General features: G+C 33.7%; 1 protein-coding gene across 2 annotated transcripts in view; it reads left to right on the top strand.

Moving 5' to 3' along the window:
• The window catches only part of LOC123647347 (zona pellucida binding protein), a 121,353-nt gene that overhangs the window by 14,819 nt on the left and 86,409 nt on the right, over positions 1 to 20,125 (top strand). For both annotated transcript variants that reach the window (XM_045564721.1, XM_045564722.1), the window contains one exon: positions 3,991 to 4,140. In XM_045564721.1, the coding sequence (XP_045420677.1) occupies positions 3,991 to 4,140 (150 nt within the window). The remainder of the gene's footprint in view (positions 1 to 3,990; positions 4,141 to 20,125) is intronic.

The raw sequence follows: 20,125 nt of genomic DNA, 5'->3' as shown, positions 1-20,125 counted from the left end.
TTTTATCAGTCTTTTCAAAGAAACAGCTTTGGCTTCATTGATTTTTTTTTTCAGTTATGTTTCTGTTTTCAAAATATTGATTTTTGCTTTTAACTTTATTATTTCCTTTCTTTTGATTGCTTTGGGTTTAATTTGCTTGGGTTTTTCTTTTGCTGTCTATAGAATTCTGGGTTGAAAGTTTCTTTAACATTTTAAAGATAGAATTGTGTGTATATATATATATATATATATTTTTTTTTTTTTTTTTTTTGCTTGCATGATTTCTAATGAAAAGTCTTCTGAAATTCTTATCTTTGCCCCTTTCTGGGCAATAGGCCATTTTTTCAAGATAATTTCCCTTTGCTTTTCATTTTCAGGGATTTGAATATTATGTGTATCTCTTTTATTTGGTTTTTGTATTCATTCTGCTTGGTGTTCTCTAAGCTTCTTGGATTGATCTACAGCTTGGTGTCTGTCATTATTTTTTTTTTGGAAATTCTCAGCTATTATGTCTTCAAATATTTTTTCTGCCCATTTTCTCTCTCATCTTCTGCCGAGATTCCTGTAACACTTACATAACACTGTTTGATATTGTTCCACAGCTCTTGGAATCCTTTCACTCCCCTTCCTTTTTTGTCTCCATCCCTTCCCTCTCTTCTTCCCCTCTCCTTTCTCTTCCTTCTTCTCTATTTTTTCTTCCTCCTTGTGTTTCAGGTTAGGCAGTTTCTTTTGACCTATTTTCAATTGTATTTATTCTTTTCTTGGTTATGTCAAGCCTGTTTATGAACCCATTGAAGGAATACTGTGTTATTATAATTTTTTCTTGTTGTTTTTATTTTGTTTTTAATTCTAGTATTTTATTTGATTATTTCTGTAGTTTCAATCTCTCTGCTGAAACCACCTATCAGATCTTGCACGTTGTCTATGTTTTCCAGTAAATCCTTTATCATATTAATCATAGTTATTTTAAATGAACTGTCTGATATTTCTTATATCTGTGTCTTATAGGAGTCTGGTCCTGAGCATTTCTTGGTATCTTTGGAATGTGCCATTTCTTGCCTTTTTGTATGCCTTCTAATTTTTGTTGAAGTCAGACATCTTGAATAAGTAGATATTGAGGTAAATATTTTAATGCTTTGAGATGAACACTCTTCTTGTTAAACCTTTAGTGTCATGGGTTTGTGTTAATGTAGTCAGGACTTTTCTGGCTTTGATATTGCTTGTTGATGTGGTTACACTCAATGCACTGAATGCTTCAAATACCCTTAAAAATGTTTCAGAAGTTATTTTTTTCCAGTGTGTAATCTTTCCTGAACTGTGGTTTCTTATTTTATGCTATTTCCCAGAGAGAACCTCTTGCAGCTCTGTCAGCTTTATTCCGTTGCTAATTTTACTAAACTCTTATTTGTGGTGGGTAATTTGGAGAGAGGGACATTCTCTGATGTTCTAATTAATCTTTATTTTTTGGCAAGCATAGGGTTCCTAGGTCTTGGGGTGTGGCATTCACAATTGCTCCAACTCCTTCAGCTTTAGTTTTGGCCTAACACTTCTTCCTCAAAGATGAAGCACCTTTTTTTTTCAGGTTTCCTTTCTGAGCTGCAACAGGTTTCTACAGTGCACTAGGTGACAGTTTTTGTTTTCTCTTCCTGTATATTAAAGCTTTGTTCCTTATTGGGGAGCATAAGGGAAACAGGAATGGGTAGAGTTTCGGCAGGGCTGCTAAATCCCTCCTCTAGCCAGCACCCTGTGGGAAGTTTGCTCAGGGATCCCCTGATCTTTCTTGTGAGCCCCTAGAGCTATTTGTGTATGAAAAACCTGTAAGAGGGTTCCCCCTTGTATGTCATCCCCAGTGGCTTCACATGCTCACACTGATCTACACTTAACTTTTTAGGAATTCATTAAAAACATTTAGCTGAGCATCTTACTGCCTTATGTGGCAGCTGAAGCAAATGCTTAGGTCCTGATCTACAAGCCCCTGTGTACCCTCAGATTTCAGGTTACTAGTTGCCCTGCCACCTCAATTCCTTGATAGGATCAACAAAAATTGTTAATTGGCAGTTTTATAGCTTTTTCCTTATTATAATGGTGGGATTGATGCTCTTATATCCACTTTTCACATCTGAGCTGAAACCAGATAAGATTTTTAAAATATTAAGCTATTTTCTTTTAAAAATAATAAGCTGTAATGAAATTGTGCTTAAATTTTGTCACTTAATTTTAGAACTCTTAAGACATGGGCTTCTAGAGACCTAGTCTAACTCTGACTTTTTAGATAATCAAGCTAAGATCTAGAGAGGGGAGAAATACCAGCTTTAATTAAACAATTATTTATTCAGTATCTGCTGTTACATTAATTCCTGTATTACATAGCCGTTGGCATCATGAAGTTTCCATTTTGACTTAGTCACTTAAGGATCTAAAAAAAAAAAGTGATATGTGTTCTTACATTGGGTTCTTACATTGGGTGTGTGTTCTTACATTGGGTATGAAGTAATCTGGATATCTTTTCAAAGTGTGGCACTTTTTATTTTTTTCAGTAAGAAGGTAAGCCACAGGGCATTTTATTATAGATTGTATGCTACTTGATTTTCTGGCTTTCATATCTAACATTGTAGTAGGCATTCAAATATATATTTTGATACACTTATTAAATGATACTTCTGGCATGGGAAACTTTCATTTTAGGTTATTGCCAAATTCTAAAATTTCTTTAAAATTCATAGGTATCTTTTATTGTATTCCTGTGAGGTGTTTGTTTCTCCTGAAATATATAGCAAACACATTCGTGTTCCCCACCCCTGTCCTAGAAACTCAATCAATATTTGTTAAACAAATTAATAATGAAAATTTCATCACTAAGAACACTTATCTTTTGGCTTATTTTGGAGAAATATTTGAACTTAAAATTTATAAGCAATAAATTATTTATTTAAAATAGAAAAAGGTAGACAATTATTTCCTGAGATAGTACTTTCAGTTTCGGTGAATGAAATACTAAATTATTGAACTAAGCAAATTTTAATATCTAAAAAATTTTGTAATGAAAACCTTTGGTTATGAACTTTCAGAGTAATAGCTTTTTCAAGTATTTTAATGTTCATTGTATTGTTTATACTGAATAATCCTGTGAGATAGGCTATCATGTATTATGATTCTTCATTGTACAAATGAAGGAGCTAGATTTCAGAAAGATTAAGTGGCTACTCAAGGCTACATAGTTTGCAAGAGAGAAAGGTAGTCCTCAAACCTAGGTCTTAATGCCTCTAAAGGCTGATTTACTTTCCATTCACAGCATAGCTTTCTGCCAATGTGACACTTAGAAGTGTGGCTTGTTGAAATAAAAAGGGAGCTTCAATCCTATTCTAACTCCCAACACTGCAACTTTGTGATTGTGACCTTGGACAAGTTAGGTGATCTAATCTCCTATTTTTTTTCTTCTGCAACTCTTAAGGTTACAACCTAAATTTTGCTTTATATCATGTATAGTGATAAGAAATGTCTAGTTGTTAGGGTTATATTCTGTTAGCGTTTGCTATAGGTATACTATTTTATCTGTTTCATACGCGGTTTGTAAGCTTATGGAGGCCATAGCTCATTGTTAAAAGATATGATTATTTTATAGTATATATAAACATATACTATATAATATACATGTATATTTTATATATGTAATATGTTTGTATTTGTATACATGTACTATATTTGTGATAGTGTCCAGTTCAACGCAAGGAGGAGATTAGGAACACATTATATTCATGACCTTGTTAGTCTGTTATCACTTAGGTAGCCACAAAATTATTGAACTCTGGTTAATGAAAGTGTGATGCTAAGAAAGTGATCCTGGCACCCACTGTGAACAGCCACCAGATGCTATGACTAGCTATGCCCCCAACTCCATTAAGTGATGGTATAGATAAATTTTGATTGTTTTCTGCTTAGAAAATGTTTTGGTATTTTATCTATCATATGTAATTCAAGCAACTAATAACTGTGTCTTTATTCCTTTATTAGAAAACAGCACTGCACAGATAACATCCACAGGAAGCCTTATATTCCAGAACTTTGAGGAGAGTATGAGTGGCGTTTACACATGTTTCCTCGAGTATAAACCTACTGTGGAAGAAATTGCTAAAAATCTTGAACTAAAATATATTATATATGGTAAGAAGTGAAGATAGTTGTGTTTTAACATTTCTTAATGTTTTAAAATATTTAATGTTTTAACAAGTTTGTTTTAAAAGGATTTTGCTATTTTTAGTCTTATTTAATTTAAAAAATTACTGCCTGCCTATATTTTACAAACTACTTTGTGAAGGGTTAGTGGTGAGGGCACAGGGTGGTTAACAGAGCATAGTCTATTTTTCTTCAGAGGAATGTCAACATGTACACAGATAAACTTAAGTGTATGAATGAAGCAGGGAGTGTAGACATCATGTTTTAAAATTATAGTGGTAATATAGTTTATACTGTATTGAATTCTAGATATTTAAAATTCCAAGTCTCATGATTGTTTTTAAATTTTGACTATTAAAGAGTATAGCAGTTTATAATCCTGGCATAGTAGATAAGAACCTCAGTTTCTAAAACTCCGATAATACTGTATTTTGAATTTTTGCCAATCTGACAAGTTAATAATGTCATTTCATGGTTTTAATATGAAATTTTTGTCTTTGGTGGGTTATTTGAATTTTGCTGTTATATTTGTGTGAGCTCTTTGTGCATGTATTTGTGTAAATAGCTACTGTGAGATATGTAGACATACAGATATTCAGCTACATAGATATTAATTTTGTGTCAAATGCATTGTATTCTATGTTTTGTTTTTCTTTAGCTTATTGGCCTTTTTTATCCTAAATAAAGGATAATTTAAAGTTTTTAAATTTTATATAATCCAAAAATGGTATTTTCTTTTTGGCTCATGTTTCTTATTGTGTTGAGCAGAGTATTCATTATTCCTTGGATTATAAGAAGAGCTGATTTTACTTATAATTACATTATATTTTTATATTTATAATCTTTAAAAATTTTAGAACATTGTAAAAATAAGCTAACACTGAAAATTATCAACTTTGAATTTATCAAGCCAATAAGTATAAAATGGTGACTCATTGCTTTACTATACACTTCCTTAATTATTAGTAGGTTTGAGCATCTTCTTATATTTTTATTATGCAATAGATTACATTGCCTTTTAAATTTCATTGTCATTTTACTTTTGGATAGTTTGCCTTTTTCTTACTAGTATGTAGGTATTCACTATTCTGGATACTAATTCTTTCTTATTCATATTTCAAATAATTTTTGCCTGTCTCTCATTTGTCTTATGGTGTTTATACTAACAGAAGTTTCAAATTTTGTTGTAATGAGTTTTATCAGTTTATTTCTTTGAATTGCATTTTTGTTTTGTTTTGTTTTGCCTAAGAGATTATTTCCCACACCTAGAAAATAAAAATAATTTCCTATATTTTCTTTTCTAGGCCTATTTTTTTGTGTTAAACTTTTGTTTTGAGATTATTGTAGATTCACATATTGTTGCAAGAAATAATTCAGAGAGATCCTATGTATCTATTACCCAGCTTCCCCCAATAGTAACATCTTGTAAACCTATAGTATATTAACAAACCGAGATACTGACTTTGTTGCAGTCTACTCATCTTGTTCATATTCTCATTTATGTGTGTGTGTAATTCTGTAATTATTATCACATGGCTCATATATCCACCACTATAGACAAAATGTGTTGGAGTCCCATCAACAGAAGGATGCCTTTTATTGTCCTTTTATAATTGAACTCACTTTCCTTCTACCCCTACCCTGGCAATCATTAATTTTCTACAATTCTATAATTTCAAAAATATTATATAAATACAGTGATATATAATCTTATGGGATTGGCTTTTTTCATTTGGCCTAATTCCCTAGAGAGTCATATAAGTTGTTGTATGCATTTAGTGTTGCTATAAAGGAATATCTGAGGCTGGGCAATTTATAAAGAAAAGAAATTTATTTGGCTCATGGTTCTGCAGGCTGTATAAGAAGCATGGCACCAGCATCTGCTTCTGGTGACGGACTCAGGTTGCTTACACCTGTGGCAGGAGAGAAGGGGAGCTGGCATGTGCAGAGATCACATGGGGAGAAAGGAAGCAAGGAGGGAGTTCCAGGCTCTTTTTAACAACCAGCTCTCCTGGAAACTAACAGAGCGAGAACTCACTACCACGAGGACAGCACCAAGTCATTCATGAGGGATCTGCCCCCATGACCCAAACACCTACCATTAGGCCCCATCTCCAACATTGGGGATCAAATTTCAACATGAGATTTGGAGGGTATAAACATCCAAACTATAGCAGTCACTCATTGCATTCTATTATTGAATTGTCTTCAATAGTATGCCTGTACCATGGTTTGTTTAAGCACCCACACATTGAAGTGCATCTGGGTTGCTTCAAGTTTTTGACTATTAAATATAAAGCTGCTATGAATATTTGTGTATAATTTTTGTATTGACATAAGTATTAATTTTCATGGAATAACTGCCCAAAGTGCACTTGATGGATCATATGGTAGTTGCATATTTAGTTTTATAAGAAACTGCCAAATTGTTTTCCAGAGTGGCTGTAACATTTTACATTCCTACTAGCAATATAGAATAATCCAGTTGCTCCACATCTTCACAAGCATTTGGTGCTGTAATTATTTTTTATTTAAGTCATTCTTATAGGTGAAGCAGTATGTCATTGTGGTTTTAATTTGATTTTCCCTAATTTCTAATGATGTGTTGAACATGTTTATATGAGTTTATTTGCCATCTGTACATCCTGTTTGATAAAATGTCTGCTGATAGCATTTGATTATTTTCTCATTGGATTGTATTTATTACTCTTGAGTTTTTTGCTAGTTTTAAATGTGTGCGTGTATATATATATACATATATATACTTCTAGATACTATTCCTTTTCTGAGTTTGTTATTTGCAAATATTTTCATCTAGCCTATATCTTGTCTTTTCATTCTCTTGACAGGATCTTTGCAGATCCACAGTTTTAATGAGGTCTGGTTTATCACATTTGCTTTCATGAATCATGCTTTTGGTATCAATGTGAAGAATTTTTTGCCTACTGCTAGATCCCATATTTATTTGCCAACTTTTTTAAAGTTTCATAATTTTCCTTTTAACATTTATGTATGGGATGTATTTTCAGTTAATTTTTGTGTAAGGTTTGTTGAAGCTTGGTTTGAGGTTGAATTTTTTTTACATATGGATGTTCAATTGCTCCAGCAGTATTTCTTGAAAAGGTTATCTTTCTTTCACTGAATTGTTTTTGCACCTTTTTAAGAAATCGATTGAGCGTATTTACATGGACCTTTTTCTAGGTTTTTTAATTTCTTTCATTGATATGTGGGTTTACACCTCCTTTGCCAATACCAGTAATCAATGTTGATTACTAAGTATTTGGAAAACCTCAATACCAGGTATAGTGATTTCTCCCACTACTATTCTTTTTTGAGATAGTTTTCAGGAATAGTTTTTGATATTTTAATGTCTGTCCCTTTCCATATAAATTTTAGAATAATCTTGTATGTATCTACAAAATATCTTGGTGTGATTTTATAGGAATTACATTAAATCTATAAATAAATTTGGGGGATAATTGCCATCTTTATTACATTGGGTCTTTCAATCCATGGACATGGTATGTTTTCCTATTGAATTAAGTCATCTTTGATTTCTTTTATCCGCATATTCATGTTTTGTTAAGTACCTAAGTATTTAAAAGTGTGTAACTTTATTTTTTTGAAGTGATTGTAAATGGTATTATGTTTTAAATTTTGAATTCCACATGTTTATTAGTTGAAGTCACGTAACAATTCTAGACTTTTTCATTTTTTTAGATTCTTCATGGGACAATCATGTCATCTGCAAATAGAGACGGTTTTATTTCTTTCTGATCTTTATCCTTCTTTTTTATTTTTATGGCTTTATTAAGGATCTTAGGGCTTCTGTTACTATGTTGAATAAGCATGGTGAGAATGGGAACCCTTATCTTGCTGTTAATATTTGGGGAAAATCATTTAGTATTTCACCATTAAGTATGATATTAGGTGTGTGTTTTTTGTAGGTGCCTGTTATTAGGTTGAGGAAGTTCTCTTTCATTCCACATTTGCTGATTGTTTTTATTGTGAAAGGTTGTTGGATTTTACCAAATGTTTTTTTCTGCATCAATTGATATAAATGTGGCTTTTATTTTGTATTTTATTAATATGGCATATTACATTAATAGATTTTCAAATGTTAAACCATTCTTGAACTCTTGGGATATATCCCATTTGGTCATGGTATATAATACTTTCAATATGCTGCTAGTTTTGTTTGCTGGTATTTTGTTCAGAATATTTATATCTATGTTCTTAAGAAATATTGGTTTATAGTTTTCTTTTCTTGCAATATGTTTGTCTGTATTGGGGTAATACCAACTTCATAGGATGAGTTGGGCATATTCCCTTCTATTCTAATTTTGAAAGAGTTTGTGAAGAATTTTTAATACATCTTTAAATGTTTAGTAGAATTCATCAGTGAAGACATCTGGGATTGCGTTGTTTTCCATGGCTAGTTTTTTGACTACTAATTTGAACTCTTTGTTATGGATTTATTAAGATTATTTTTTTCTCCTTGATTGAGTTTTGTAGTTTGTGTTTTTTCTTTTGGAATGTCTGTTTTATCTAAATTATCTCATTTATTGGCATAGAGTTGTTCATAGTATTCCTTTATAATTCTTTTTATTTCTTTAAGGTCAGTAGTAATATCTTCTCTTTCACTTCTGATTATGGTAATTACAGTCTCTCCTCCCTTTCTCTTTTTTCTTCTTCTTTCTTCTTTTTCTCCTCCTCCTCCTCCTCCCTTCTCCTCTCCCTCTTCCTCCCCTTCCTCCATCCTCCTCCTCCTTCCTTCTCCTCCTCCTCCTTTTTCCTCCCCACTTCTTCTTTTTTTTGTAAATCTAATTAAAGGCTTATCACTTCTGTTTATCTCTTCAAAAAACTAGATTTTGGTTTCATTGATTTTCCCTTTGTAAAATTCTTTTTATCATTTATCTCTGCTCTAGTCTTTATTATTTCCTTACTTTTACTTACTTTATATTAAATTTTCTATTTCTTTTGCATTATCCTAGGGTAAAAGGTTAAGTTATTGACTTGAGAGCTTTTTTTAATTAAAAAGGTGTATTTTATAGCTATATATTTTATATGCATATGTATATAAATGGCATATTAATTTCCTGCTAAGTACTGCTTTAGCCTCATTCCGTAGGTATTGACATGTTTTGTTTCATTTTTATTTGCATCAAGATATTTTCTAATTTCTCTTTTGATTTCTTCTTTGACCTATTGATTATTTAGGAGTATGTTGTTAATTGTCATACGTTTATGAGTCTCTCAAATTTCTTTCTGTTATTGATTTTTAATTTCATTTTATCAAAAAAATACCTTATGTTATTTCAGTTTTATCAAGGTTGTGGCTTAGCATATGCTCCATTCTTGAGAATGTTCCATGTGTACTTGAGACAAATGTGTATTCTGCTGTTGTTTCATGGAGTATTTACTATAAATGTCTGTCAAGTCTATTTGGTTTATAATATTATTAAAGTCTTCTATTTCCTTATTGATCTTCTGCCTAGTTCTTTTATCTACTATTGTATTAATAAATAAGATATTGAAGTCTTCAGTATGTCTTATTTCATTTTTGCCTGTTTTTGCTTCATGTATTTTGGTGCTTTATTGTTAGGTATGTGTATATTTATAATTCTGTATTTCTGATGTATGACCTTTTTATCATAATAAGTTTCTCTTTTTCCTTTAGTAATATTTTTTGTTAGTTTTAAAGGCTATTTTGTATGATAATTGTATATCCAGTACTGCTTTCCTGTGATTGATTTATGCATGGTATATCTTTTTCCATCCTGTTACTTTCCACCTATTTGTATCTTTTAATCTAAAGTGCATTTCATATAGACAACATATACTGTAGTTGGATATCACTTTTTTAATCCAGTCTGACCATCTCTGCCTTTGGATTTGATTGTTTAATCCATTCACATTTAATGTTATTATTGTTATTATGTTATTATAGTTTATTTACTGTATATATTTTGAGTTATTTGTTTATTAATTGCGCTATGGCTTGCCACATATATTAACTTATCAGAATCAGCATCAGATTTACAATAACGTAATTCTAGTGAGCAATAGAAATGTTACTCTTATGTAATTTTGTTCCCTTTCCCTGCTTTTTGTGGTATTAATATTGTACATATTATATCTGTAAATGTTATAAAGCAAACAATACTTCATTAGTATTTTATATAATTTTATGTCTTTCAAATAAGCTGAGTGTAGAAAGGGGAGCAAGTATATATTATATTTATAGGTTTTCTTATATTAGCATCTTATTGATCATTTGTGGTTCTCTTCATTTGTTCCCATGGATTCAAGTTACCGTATGGAGTCATTTCCGTATCCCAGTGCAGCTTTGGTCCCACCCATCTCTTTTGTGCTCCTATTGGCAAATATGTATTTATATGTTATAGGCCCAATGATATGTTACACATAAATTCTTTTATACAATTGCTTTTTAATCAGTAAAGAGGTTAGAAAAAGGTAGAAGAAATATAAACTTACATTGTCTTTATAATTACATAACTACCTCTATTGATGCAGTTTGGTTTTTGTGTAGATTCAAATTATTGCCTGGCATCACATTCTTTCAGTCTGAAGAACTTCTTTTAGTATTACTTGTAAGGTAGGTGTATGTGACACATATTGTTCATTCTTTCTTTTGTTAGTTCACATCTACTCTTGAGCCCCTTAATACATATTTCCTTTCAGTCTTTTTACTTTTCAACTGTTCAATTTCCATTTGTTTCTTTTTTATAATTTTAGTATTTATTGATATTCTCTATTTGCTGTAACATTATCATCATACCTTTCTTCTTTAATCTTGATTTCCTTTAGTTCTTTTAATATATTTATCATGGTTACTTTGAAGTCTTTATTTTTTAAATCCTACATCTGGTCACTCTCACAGGTAGTTTCTGTTGCTGACCTTTTTCCAGTATGTGGGTCATACTGTCCTGTTTCCTTACATGTCTTATGAATTATTGTCCGAAACTGGACATTTTAGATAATACAGTCATGTGTTGCTTATTTATGGAGACACCTTCTGAGAAGTGTGTCATTAGGCAATTTTGTTGTTGTGTGAACACCATATAGTGTACTTACACAAACCTAGATGATATAGCCTACTGCACAACTGGGCTATATGGTATATCCTATTACTACTAGGCTATAAAACTGTACAGCACGTTACTGTACTGAATACTGTAGGCAGTTGTAACACAATGGTATTTGTGTATCTAAACATAGAAAAGGTACAGTACAAATGTGGTATTTTAATCTTATGAGACCAGTGTTATATATGCAGCCCATCACTGACCAAAATGGCATTATGCAGCGCATTACTGTATATTGTTTTAATAGCAACTCTGGGTATAGGTCACCCCCACTTCCAACCAGCCTTGTTATAATTGTTTTTTGTTTATTTGTTTAGCAACTGACTGGATTATTTCATTGAAGTTCACTCCCTAGTGTGAAGCCTCTGATGTTTGCCTTTGGAAGGTGCAGCTTCAGTGTACCCCCAGCAATTTTGGCAGGGCTTTCTCTGACTGTTTCTTTCCCTCACCACACTTACTGAGCTGATCGATCTATTGCTTTCAGCAGTGCCCTGGGAAATAAATTTCTCTACTCACTGATCCAGTTAAGGTTCTTGAAGAGCTAGTTCTTCAGGTCAGTGTTTGAGATTTGTTTTGACCTCAGGATTGCTCTTCCCAGGTGACTCTTTCAGTGTGGCTTTTTGGCTAGCCTTTAACCTGTCACTCCAATAACTCTACGAATCTCTTCCCAATTGAGCTTGTCCACATAGTCTTAAAAGTGAAGTCAGCTCCTTTGAGAAGAGATTCTGTTCTGCAGCCTGGTCCTCCTCCCTGGGTAAATTCTCTTGAGTCACAGCTCTGGAGCTGAGGGTGAGGATAGTGATGTCCTTCTTTCTGAGCAACACACTGCTTTAGGAGCTGAGCACCTGATGGAGGGGGTAGCAGGAGCCTCAGATATCCTCAGCTGGCAGCTCCTGATGTGGAACCCTCACATCATGAACCTGAGGTAAGGCTGATGACGTCCCCAGTATTCTGACTGTTCTTATACCTGATTTAGAGCCTCTTGTCTCAGGAGGTGGGGCTAGGTGAAAGAAGGGAGCCAAAACCTTTCTACCAAATGCAGCTGCAACTTAACTTCAGCAATAGGTAGCTGTGAGAGAACCCTCTGTTCTTGACCCACACATCTGGAATGGGGTCTCTTTCTCTCTGAGCAGGCTGTGGAATGGGGCAGGAAGAAGCAGGTCTTGGTTCAAATACTGCTTTTACTTTTAGTAGACTTTCTTGAATAAATGTTTCTTCATTTTTTCTATGCCCTTAGGAAAATTTCCAAAGACTTTTTGAACAATGATTTTTAAAAAATAATTTATATCAGTTTTATTGGAGAGTGAGTTTGCAGAGCTCCTCCAGCTGTCATATCAGAAGTCTGTTTCCTACAGTTATTAATATTTTTAATAGTCCTTATTTTATTGGATTTAGCATTTCTTCTTGTATACATTGTACTAATTCATACCTTATTGAAATAATTTTAATCTACCTCTCCAAATATGTTGACATGAAAATGTTTATAGTTTTATGTAGTTATATCTTTTTATTTTGATTGATTAGTACATTGTTTTATTTTTCTTTGTTTCATCGATTTTACTAATTTAATTTTTTTGTATTTCACTAATTCATTGCTTTTCTCATCATTCCTATTCTCTTTCCTTATCTTCCTTCCTTGTGTTAACTTTGTTGTTCTATATATAGACTCTTGAGTTGAACAGTTTGCTTATTTTCATGGTCTTTTTTTTGGCAAATATATTTAAGGCTAAATTTACTTCTTATTACTACTTTAATTGTATCCCACAATTACTGATATGCTTATTATTATCATGTCTAAATATTTAGTCATATCTACTGTGATTTCATTTCCAGCTCACTTGTTATTTAATAGTGTTTTATATGTTTAAAAATGTTTGTGGGATTTTAATTGTTGATTTTTATTTTGATTTCTTGTGTCAGAGAATGTGGTTTACATATATTGAATTTTGGGATTTTTTCATTCTTCCTTTATGGCCTCTAAAAAATTTGCCTCTTGACTATTCTGTTTATTTTTATTTCTGAAACACTAACTAAACATATTCATTAGGGTTTCTTAATTTGTCATTCATATCTTTTAACTTGTCTTTCATATATCAAAATCTTTAAATGTGGTGTGTTTTGGTATTCTTATAGAGTTTAACAAATCTTTCTTCTGGTATGTTTTGTCTGCCATTTTGCTTGTCTATTCACTTAAATTACTTAAATTTTAATTTTGAAGACTTTTTCTTTCTATTTTGGTAACTATATTTTCCATCTCCAATATTTAAATCTTACTTTTTACAATCTTCACTTGTTCTTGGGTCGTACCCACCTGTTGTTATAATTTCCTAAACTTAATTTATTCCTTTCTTCAACATTTTGAAGATTTATATTTTTAAATTTTATTTATATTAAATTGTAATAATGTACATACACTTCTGTTTGTCCTTGCCATCAACAAAATAGGTTTCATTGCTCTTTTAGCTGTATAGTGGGTGTAAAATGCTGTAGTATTTTTAATTTGCACTTTCCTTTATATTATCTTTGAGCACTTAAGTATATTTATTTTCCCCTATGAAATTTTCTATTCATATATTTCGCCTGTTTTTCTAAATTCTTGTTAATTTCTAATAGCATTTTGAATATTATAGATGAGTGGTTCTCAAATTATGGCCTTTGAAGCCCTGGGAGTCCATGAGACCCTTTTAAGCAATCAGTGCTTAAGGTGAAAACTAATTTTATTATTATACTAAGATATTAGTTTTCATTTTTACTGTGTTGATATTTACACTTACGGTGGGTGGTAAACTACGAGGCCTTAGCAGAAAGCAAGGCAGTGGCATCACACTGTACTAGTAATTGAAGGGAAGAAAATACAATATATTTTAAGTTTATAAAGTTTTTAGTTGAGATACTATGCTGAAAACAAAAGTTAAAAAGATTCAAAGCAGCAGAAGTTTATTGATGTGTGCTGTACCCATCATATGGGGAAGGCCTCAGTTCAAAAGTATCTCTCTCAAGGCAATAGGTTAGGGGCCGTGCTTAGACAGCATTTTAAAACGAGCAATAAATCTTAGCAGAGTGACAAGACAAAGGAGAGAGCAGTTCTAGTCTTTTAAAAGGGGAGAAAATGTGAGAAGATAGTAAAATCTGTTTCCAGCTTCCTCTAAGTGTCTGCTGGTGTCTTCTTAGGGTTACTGAACAAGTGCTGTCTTCAGTAAGGAATGATTTATGTCCTGCCATCAGGCAAATAAAGGCTGAGGCAGAGTGTTTCCCTGAATTTCAGTGTCTTAACAATCTTCGATATTTTGGAAAGAAATGTGTTGGTTTCCTTCAGTCCCCTTTTTGAAACTCAGAAATGTTTACATATTAAAAGCCAGGTTTGTAGTTTTGAAGAGATTTGGGTTAGAAGTTTTAAGATAAGATATTTGGCAAAGGGGGAAGAAAAACATAGATGGGACTAAGTAGAAAGGAATGAATTTGAGTATATTGTCCCATGCATTATTGAACCAAGTCTCTTATTCCTGAGAATAATCAGTTTAGTGGAATAGTTGTATTGCATTTCAGGAGGGGGTGGTGTAGGTGAGTTTTTATGAAAGTTAGGTCTTTGTATGTTGTAGGCAAACAGGTACTTAATAAGAGGCATTTCTGTGAGAACAAAAGAAAAACAAAAGTTAATATCTGGAGAAGTCTGCAAACTAGACTCTGAATTTGGAGGGAAGTCAGTTAAGAACATTTTAGATTTGGGCTCAAAGCCTTTTCAGTTGGAGTGGGCAGGAAGTGGCAATCTGACAGGTTTTCCTGGATTGCAGTTTGAATCAGGTGTTCCAGTGAAGTTTCTGTCCATGAATAAGTTGTGGTGATTTCTCCAAAGTTTATTTCAAGTTGTCTAGCTTTAGCTTGCAGGGATTTAGGAAAAGCGGTTTTAATTTCTAGTGATTTTAAGTCAGAAGGGTGGGAGAAAAATTGGAAATGTTAGCCTGGAAGAGTTGTAGCCAGATATTAGAAGAAGCTAAAAATTCAAGATTCAGTCCAGATAATAATAAAAAAAAAAAACAAATGGACAGGGCTGGGATCTAATAATAGATGCAGTATAGTTTTATTTTGTTTTTTCTGAAATATATTTTTTCTCTTTCTGGTCTCCCATTTCTACCAGAGATAATCACGGTAAATCCAATGTATTTATAAAGTAAGTTTTAGTCTCATTATATTTGGCCTGATTATTTGTATATATTTGTCAACAGAAAAAAAAGGCCAAACTCTATAAAATAATTTTTTTTTTTTTTTTTTTTGAGACAGAGTCTCGCTGTGTTGCCGGGGCTAGAGTGAGTGCCGTGGCATCAGCCTAGCTCACAGCAACCTCAAACTCCTGGGCTTAAGTGATCCTACTGCCTCAGCCTCCCGAGTAGCTGGGACTACAGGCATGCGCCATCATGCCCGGCTAATTTTTTTTTTTCTATATGTATATTTTAGTTGGCCAGATAATTTCTTTCTATTTTTAGGAGAGACGGGGTCTCGCTCTTGCTCAGGCTGGTCTCGAACTCCTGACCTCGAGCAATCCACCCACCTCGGCCTCCCAGAGGGCTAGGATTATAGGCGTGAGCCCCCGCGCCCGGCCTCAAACTCTGTAAAATAATTTTAAAGAGATTTACTCTGAGGCAAATTTGAAGACCATGACCCGGAGCCACTCCCAAGAAACCTTGAGCAAGTGGACTTGGTGTGGCCAGGTTACAGTTTGGTTTTATACATTTCAGAGAGACTGGGGTTACAGGTAAAGTCATAAATCAATGTGTGGGAGGCATACATTGGTTTGGCCCAAAAAGGTGGGCCATCTCCAAGGTGGGGGGGTGGCCGTTACAGGTTATAGGTGGGTTTAAAGATTCTTTGACTTATAATTGGTTAAAGACATGAAGCTTTGTCTAAAGGCTTGGAATGTTTTAACATAAGGAGCTGTTTATCTGAGTTAAGCCACCAGACACATATTTGTTGTGTAAATTGAGGACCTGCAAGTTTGTCTTGCATAGGCTTAGGCCTGTTAATGGGTTACAAAGGATGTCTTCAAGAAGAGAGGAGGGCATGATGAGGCATGTCTGACCTCCCTTCTCCTGGCAGGCAATTTAGTTTTGGGATATCCCTTTGGCCAGGAGGAGGTCCATTCAGTCAGCAGGTGGGGGGTGAGTCTTAAAATTTTATTTTAGTTCACAAATTGTAGCAAGAGTAATGATTGACTATATAGGCTTTTTTAAAATTGGCTTTGCTGTAACTTTTCATAAGGGATTTCAGATTACATTTTTATTTATATATTTATTTGTTTTATTTCAGCTTATTATGGGGGTACAAAAGTTCAGGTTATATATATTGCCCATGTCCCGCCCATCCCCCCCCAGTCAGAACTTCAAGCGTGTCCATTCCCCATACAGTGCTCATTGCACTCATCATGTAGTTATACCCACATCCCCTCCCCCCACCCCCCATCCCCCTGAGTCAGAACATTCAAGCGTGACCATTCCCCAGACGGTGTGCAATGCACTCATTATGTAGGTATACACCCATCCCCTCTCCCCACCCCCCACCTCAGTCCGATACCCAATTGGTGTTATTCCCAAATGTGCACTTAGGTGATGATCAGGAAAACCAATTTGCTGGTGAGTAAAAGTCATTCTATAAAAGAGACACCTGTACCCGAATGTTTATAGCAGCACAATTCACAATTGCAAAGATGTGGAAACAAGCCAAATGCCCATCAAATCATGAGTGGATTAGTAAACTGTGGTACATGTACACCATGGAGTATTACTCAGCTATAAGAAAGAACGGTGATATAGAGTCCCTTTTGTTCTCCTGGAGAGAGTTGGAACCCATTCTATTAAGTGAAGTATCCCAAGAATGGAAAAACAGATTACATTTTTTAAACAGTTTCTCCAGGCTAAGAAACCAAGCCACAGACTCACCATCTGATTTTACTTGTAGTCCCTGGGTGAATTCTTCTTTTCTTGAGGTCTCTAAAATATTTTGAAGCTCCTGGGTCTATCAGAAAGTGACATTGTTTTACCTACTGCAAGCCTAGACACCCTGCAAGGGAACCTTGTAGACAAGGTACCAGACCAGTTTTTGCAAGGACTTTATTGGATCCTTAAAGTTAACCCTTAGTTTTTTAAAGCATTCTGGTTATATCTGAAAATATGACATCCCAGTCAAACCCTTGGTAATATAACCTGCATTTCCAATTGTGTCCTCTTACAAAAGAAAACAGATTATTATTTAATTTATGGCCATGTAAGGCCATAAAATATATTTACAAATAGTTTCCAAATTATGGAGAAGTCAGGTAGAGAGAAAGGTAAATGTTTCAATTTTGCCCGCAAAAGTATACTTTACCCAATCCCTATAAGCTATAAATAACTTAAAAGAAAAAAGTTTTCTTGACACTGGAAAATAAAACATGAAAAGAATCAGCAATATTTCAAACAAAAAAGTCATAAAAATTTTCTTTAGTACTGCATCAGTTCTTCCCATGTAATTAATTCTTATTTTGTTTGGTGGACTCAATTTTATGAGCGGTTTTTTTTCATTGGAGTTTTTGGGTTTCTTACTCAGTATAATTGTATGATCTCAAAGTTGTCAGAAACCTGCATTTAAGAGTACTTGTAGTCTATTTCATGAACCTCTTTGAAGACACAACACTTTAGGATTTGCAAAGAGCTTTTAGGAGAAAAGCAACAGAATAAATCAAAAAAATCCGCAGAGGGTTTCTTAGGAGCTAGACCATAGGCACCCTCTGCCTAGCAACTACAAAAATTCCACACTCCCAGAGGGCACACAGGTTTTCAGTGTCTCAGGTGGGTAGAGCAGTTTTATCAAGAAGGGGAAGATTCCTATCTCTGTAGGGAAGTGTTTACCAGCCCAGGGCCAATCCTGCAAGCAGCCTTCAGCCTGCTATGTTAACTCTTTAAAGCACATAAGCTGATCCTAAATTGTTGTGGGTGTCTGTGTAGTTCTCCTGGAGATTCAGAAGAGGATGTGGTTCACACTGTGTTTGAGAGCATTTTGGGGATATTTTAGCATATATTTACACTTTTTTAAATCTCAGGTAATAGCTTAATATAGGCCAGTGAAAGGGTGGGTACATGTACCTTGGGCTGAGAAGAATTCTCAATTCAAAGATTAAGATAGGTTTTTGAAGTGAGTTTTATTTTACTTTCCAAGGGAGGGAAGGGCACGGCATAAAAGGGAGAAGAAATGTTAGGCCCCAAGAATGAGTGGCTGGGGCTTTTATTGAAATTTTTAAAGAGCAGAAAAGTTGTTATTGGGAAATGATAGCAGAAAGCAGTTTGTTTCCAGAGTAGTTGTTGTAAAATGGAAAGCAGTTGTTTTCCAGAGCAGTTGTTTTTTGTTAAGCTGATCTTCTCCAACTTCTTGTGGTCTGGTGGATGTTGAGGGTCTCCATGCCCTCTTCTGTTTGTTCAGTATTTTTCCATTTCTTCAAAACAAGCTCATAAAACAAGTTAACCATCCTCCCCACCAGGTCATCAAGAAAGAAGCAAACACTGGGACCAGCATACCATACCGTTGTGTGCAGGGATGTTGTGTTAGATTATTTATAATACTAGCAATGCTGTCCTTTCAGCCAGATTTCTGAAGAGAAAAAGTTGCTCTATTTTAGTCCACAGGTGAGACATGCTTGTTCTGTCCCCAGTTAGACTTTGAGACTCAAGTTTCCAGCTTTGACCCCTCAGGTTCAGTTATTCTATGTGATATTTGTGTATATTACATATCTTTGGTATTATAAATCATATGTGCATGTATATATATGATAAATATTTATACTTATACATGTATTTATTACATACGGTGATGAACCGGTGAAAGCATGATAGATTTATAAGATTTGTATCTACATGTGATACTTATTTTCAGTATTCTTATTCACTATTTGATAGACTTTTTGGTATGGTAACTCAAATCTTTCTTCAGCGTATAGAATGTTTTTCCTGTTTGTCCTTTGATTAACTTCTTTTCTGTCCACTCTGTTCTCTCCTTCTGGAACTCTTTCATTTTGATATTAGATATCTGGGATTTTTCTTCCTTATCTTATTTTGCTCTCATAGTTTTAATTGGTTTCTAATTTTGTTCTGTGCTATGTGAGAATTCTGTTTTTTGCTCTACATGATTAGATTTTAGATTGTTTTTATTTATTACTTATTTTTTACTTTTAATTTAGTTTTACATTTTTTAATTTTCCAAGAATACTTTTCATATTTACCAATCATTCCTCTTCTGCAGCAGCTTTATAATAGTTTTATGTATATCAGTTTTATCTTTACCCTAGAATTTTTAAAACTTATTCAATGATTTCTACATTAAATTTCTTTTAGGTCCTTTTCCCTTGATTTTTAATTTTCTTTCTTCTCTTTAATAACCTTGAATTTCCTCAGAGTTGGGGTGTGGGAGTCTGTGGTTTACACTCCTGTTCATAAATGAAACTGGTAGAGGTTTCCTCAGTGATTAGAAGCTGTCTGGTCTCTACCCTGAGTGCAAAGATTGACAGTAACTAAGTATGTGCACTTAATGTTAGTTTAAATGAGCAGGTAGGAAAGTGAAAAATGGCAGGGTTCACTTCAGTGTGAGTGGGGAGCTCTTCCTCAGAGTGTAAGCCAGGAACAGGCAAAGTGCCCCCCACCCCCGCACCCCTGGTTAACAGAAGTAGCAGTAAAGCTCCCTGTTTTGGAAGGTAAACTTTGCTGATTTTTGGTACTGTTATGGATTTCTATTCCTTTTTATATTTCTTATGTCATTTCAGTGAGATTTTAGGATAGGCAAAAAAAAAAAAAATACATGTTCTTGGTTCCAGATTTTGTACTGAAACTCAATAAAACTATTGCAGT

This window comes from Lemur catta, chromosome 11 (assembly GCF_020740605.2).
Source record: "Lemur catta isolate mLemCat1 chromosome 11, mLemCat1.pri, whole genome shotgun sequence".
Classification (NCBI taxonomy): domain Eukaryota; kingdom Metazoa; phylum Chordata; class Mammalia; order Primates; family Lemuridae; genus Lemur; species Lemur catta.
This window is presented reverse-complemented; position numbering and strand designations above follow the sequence as displayed.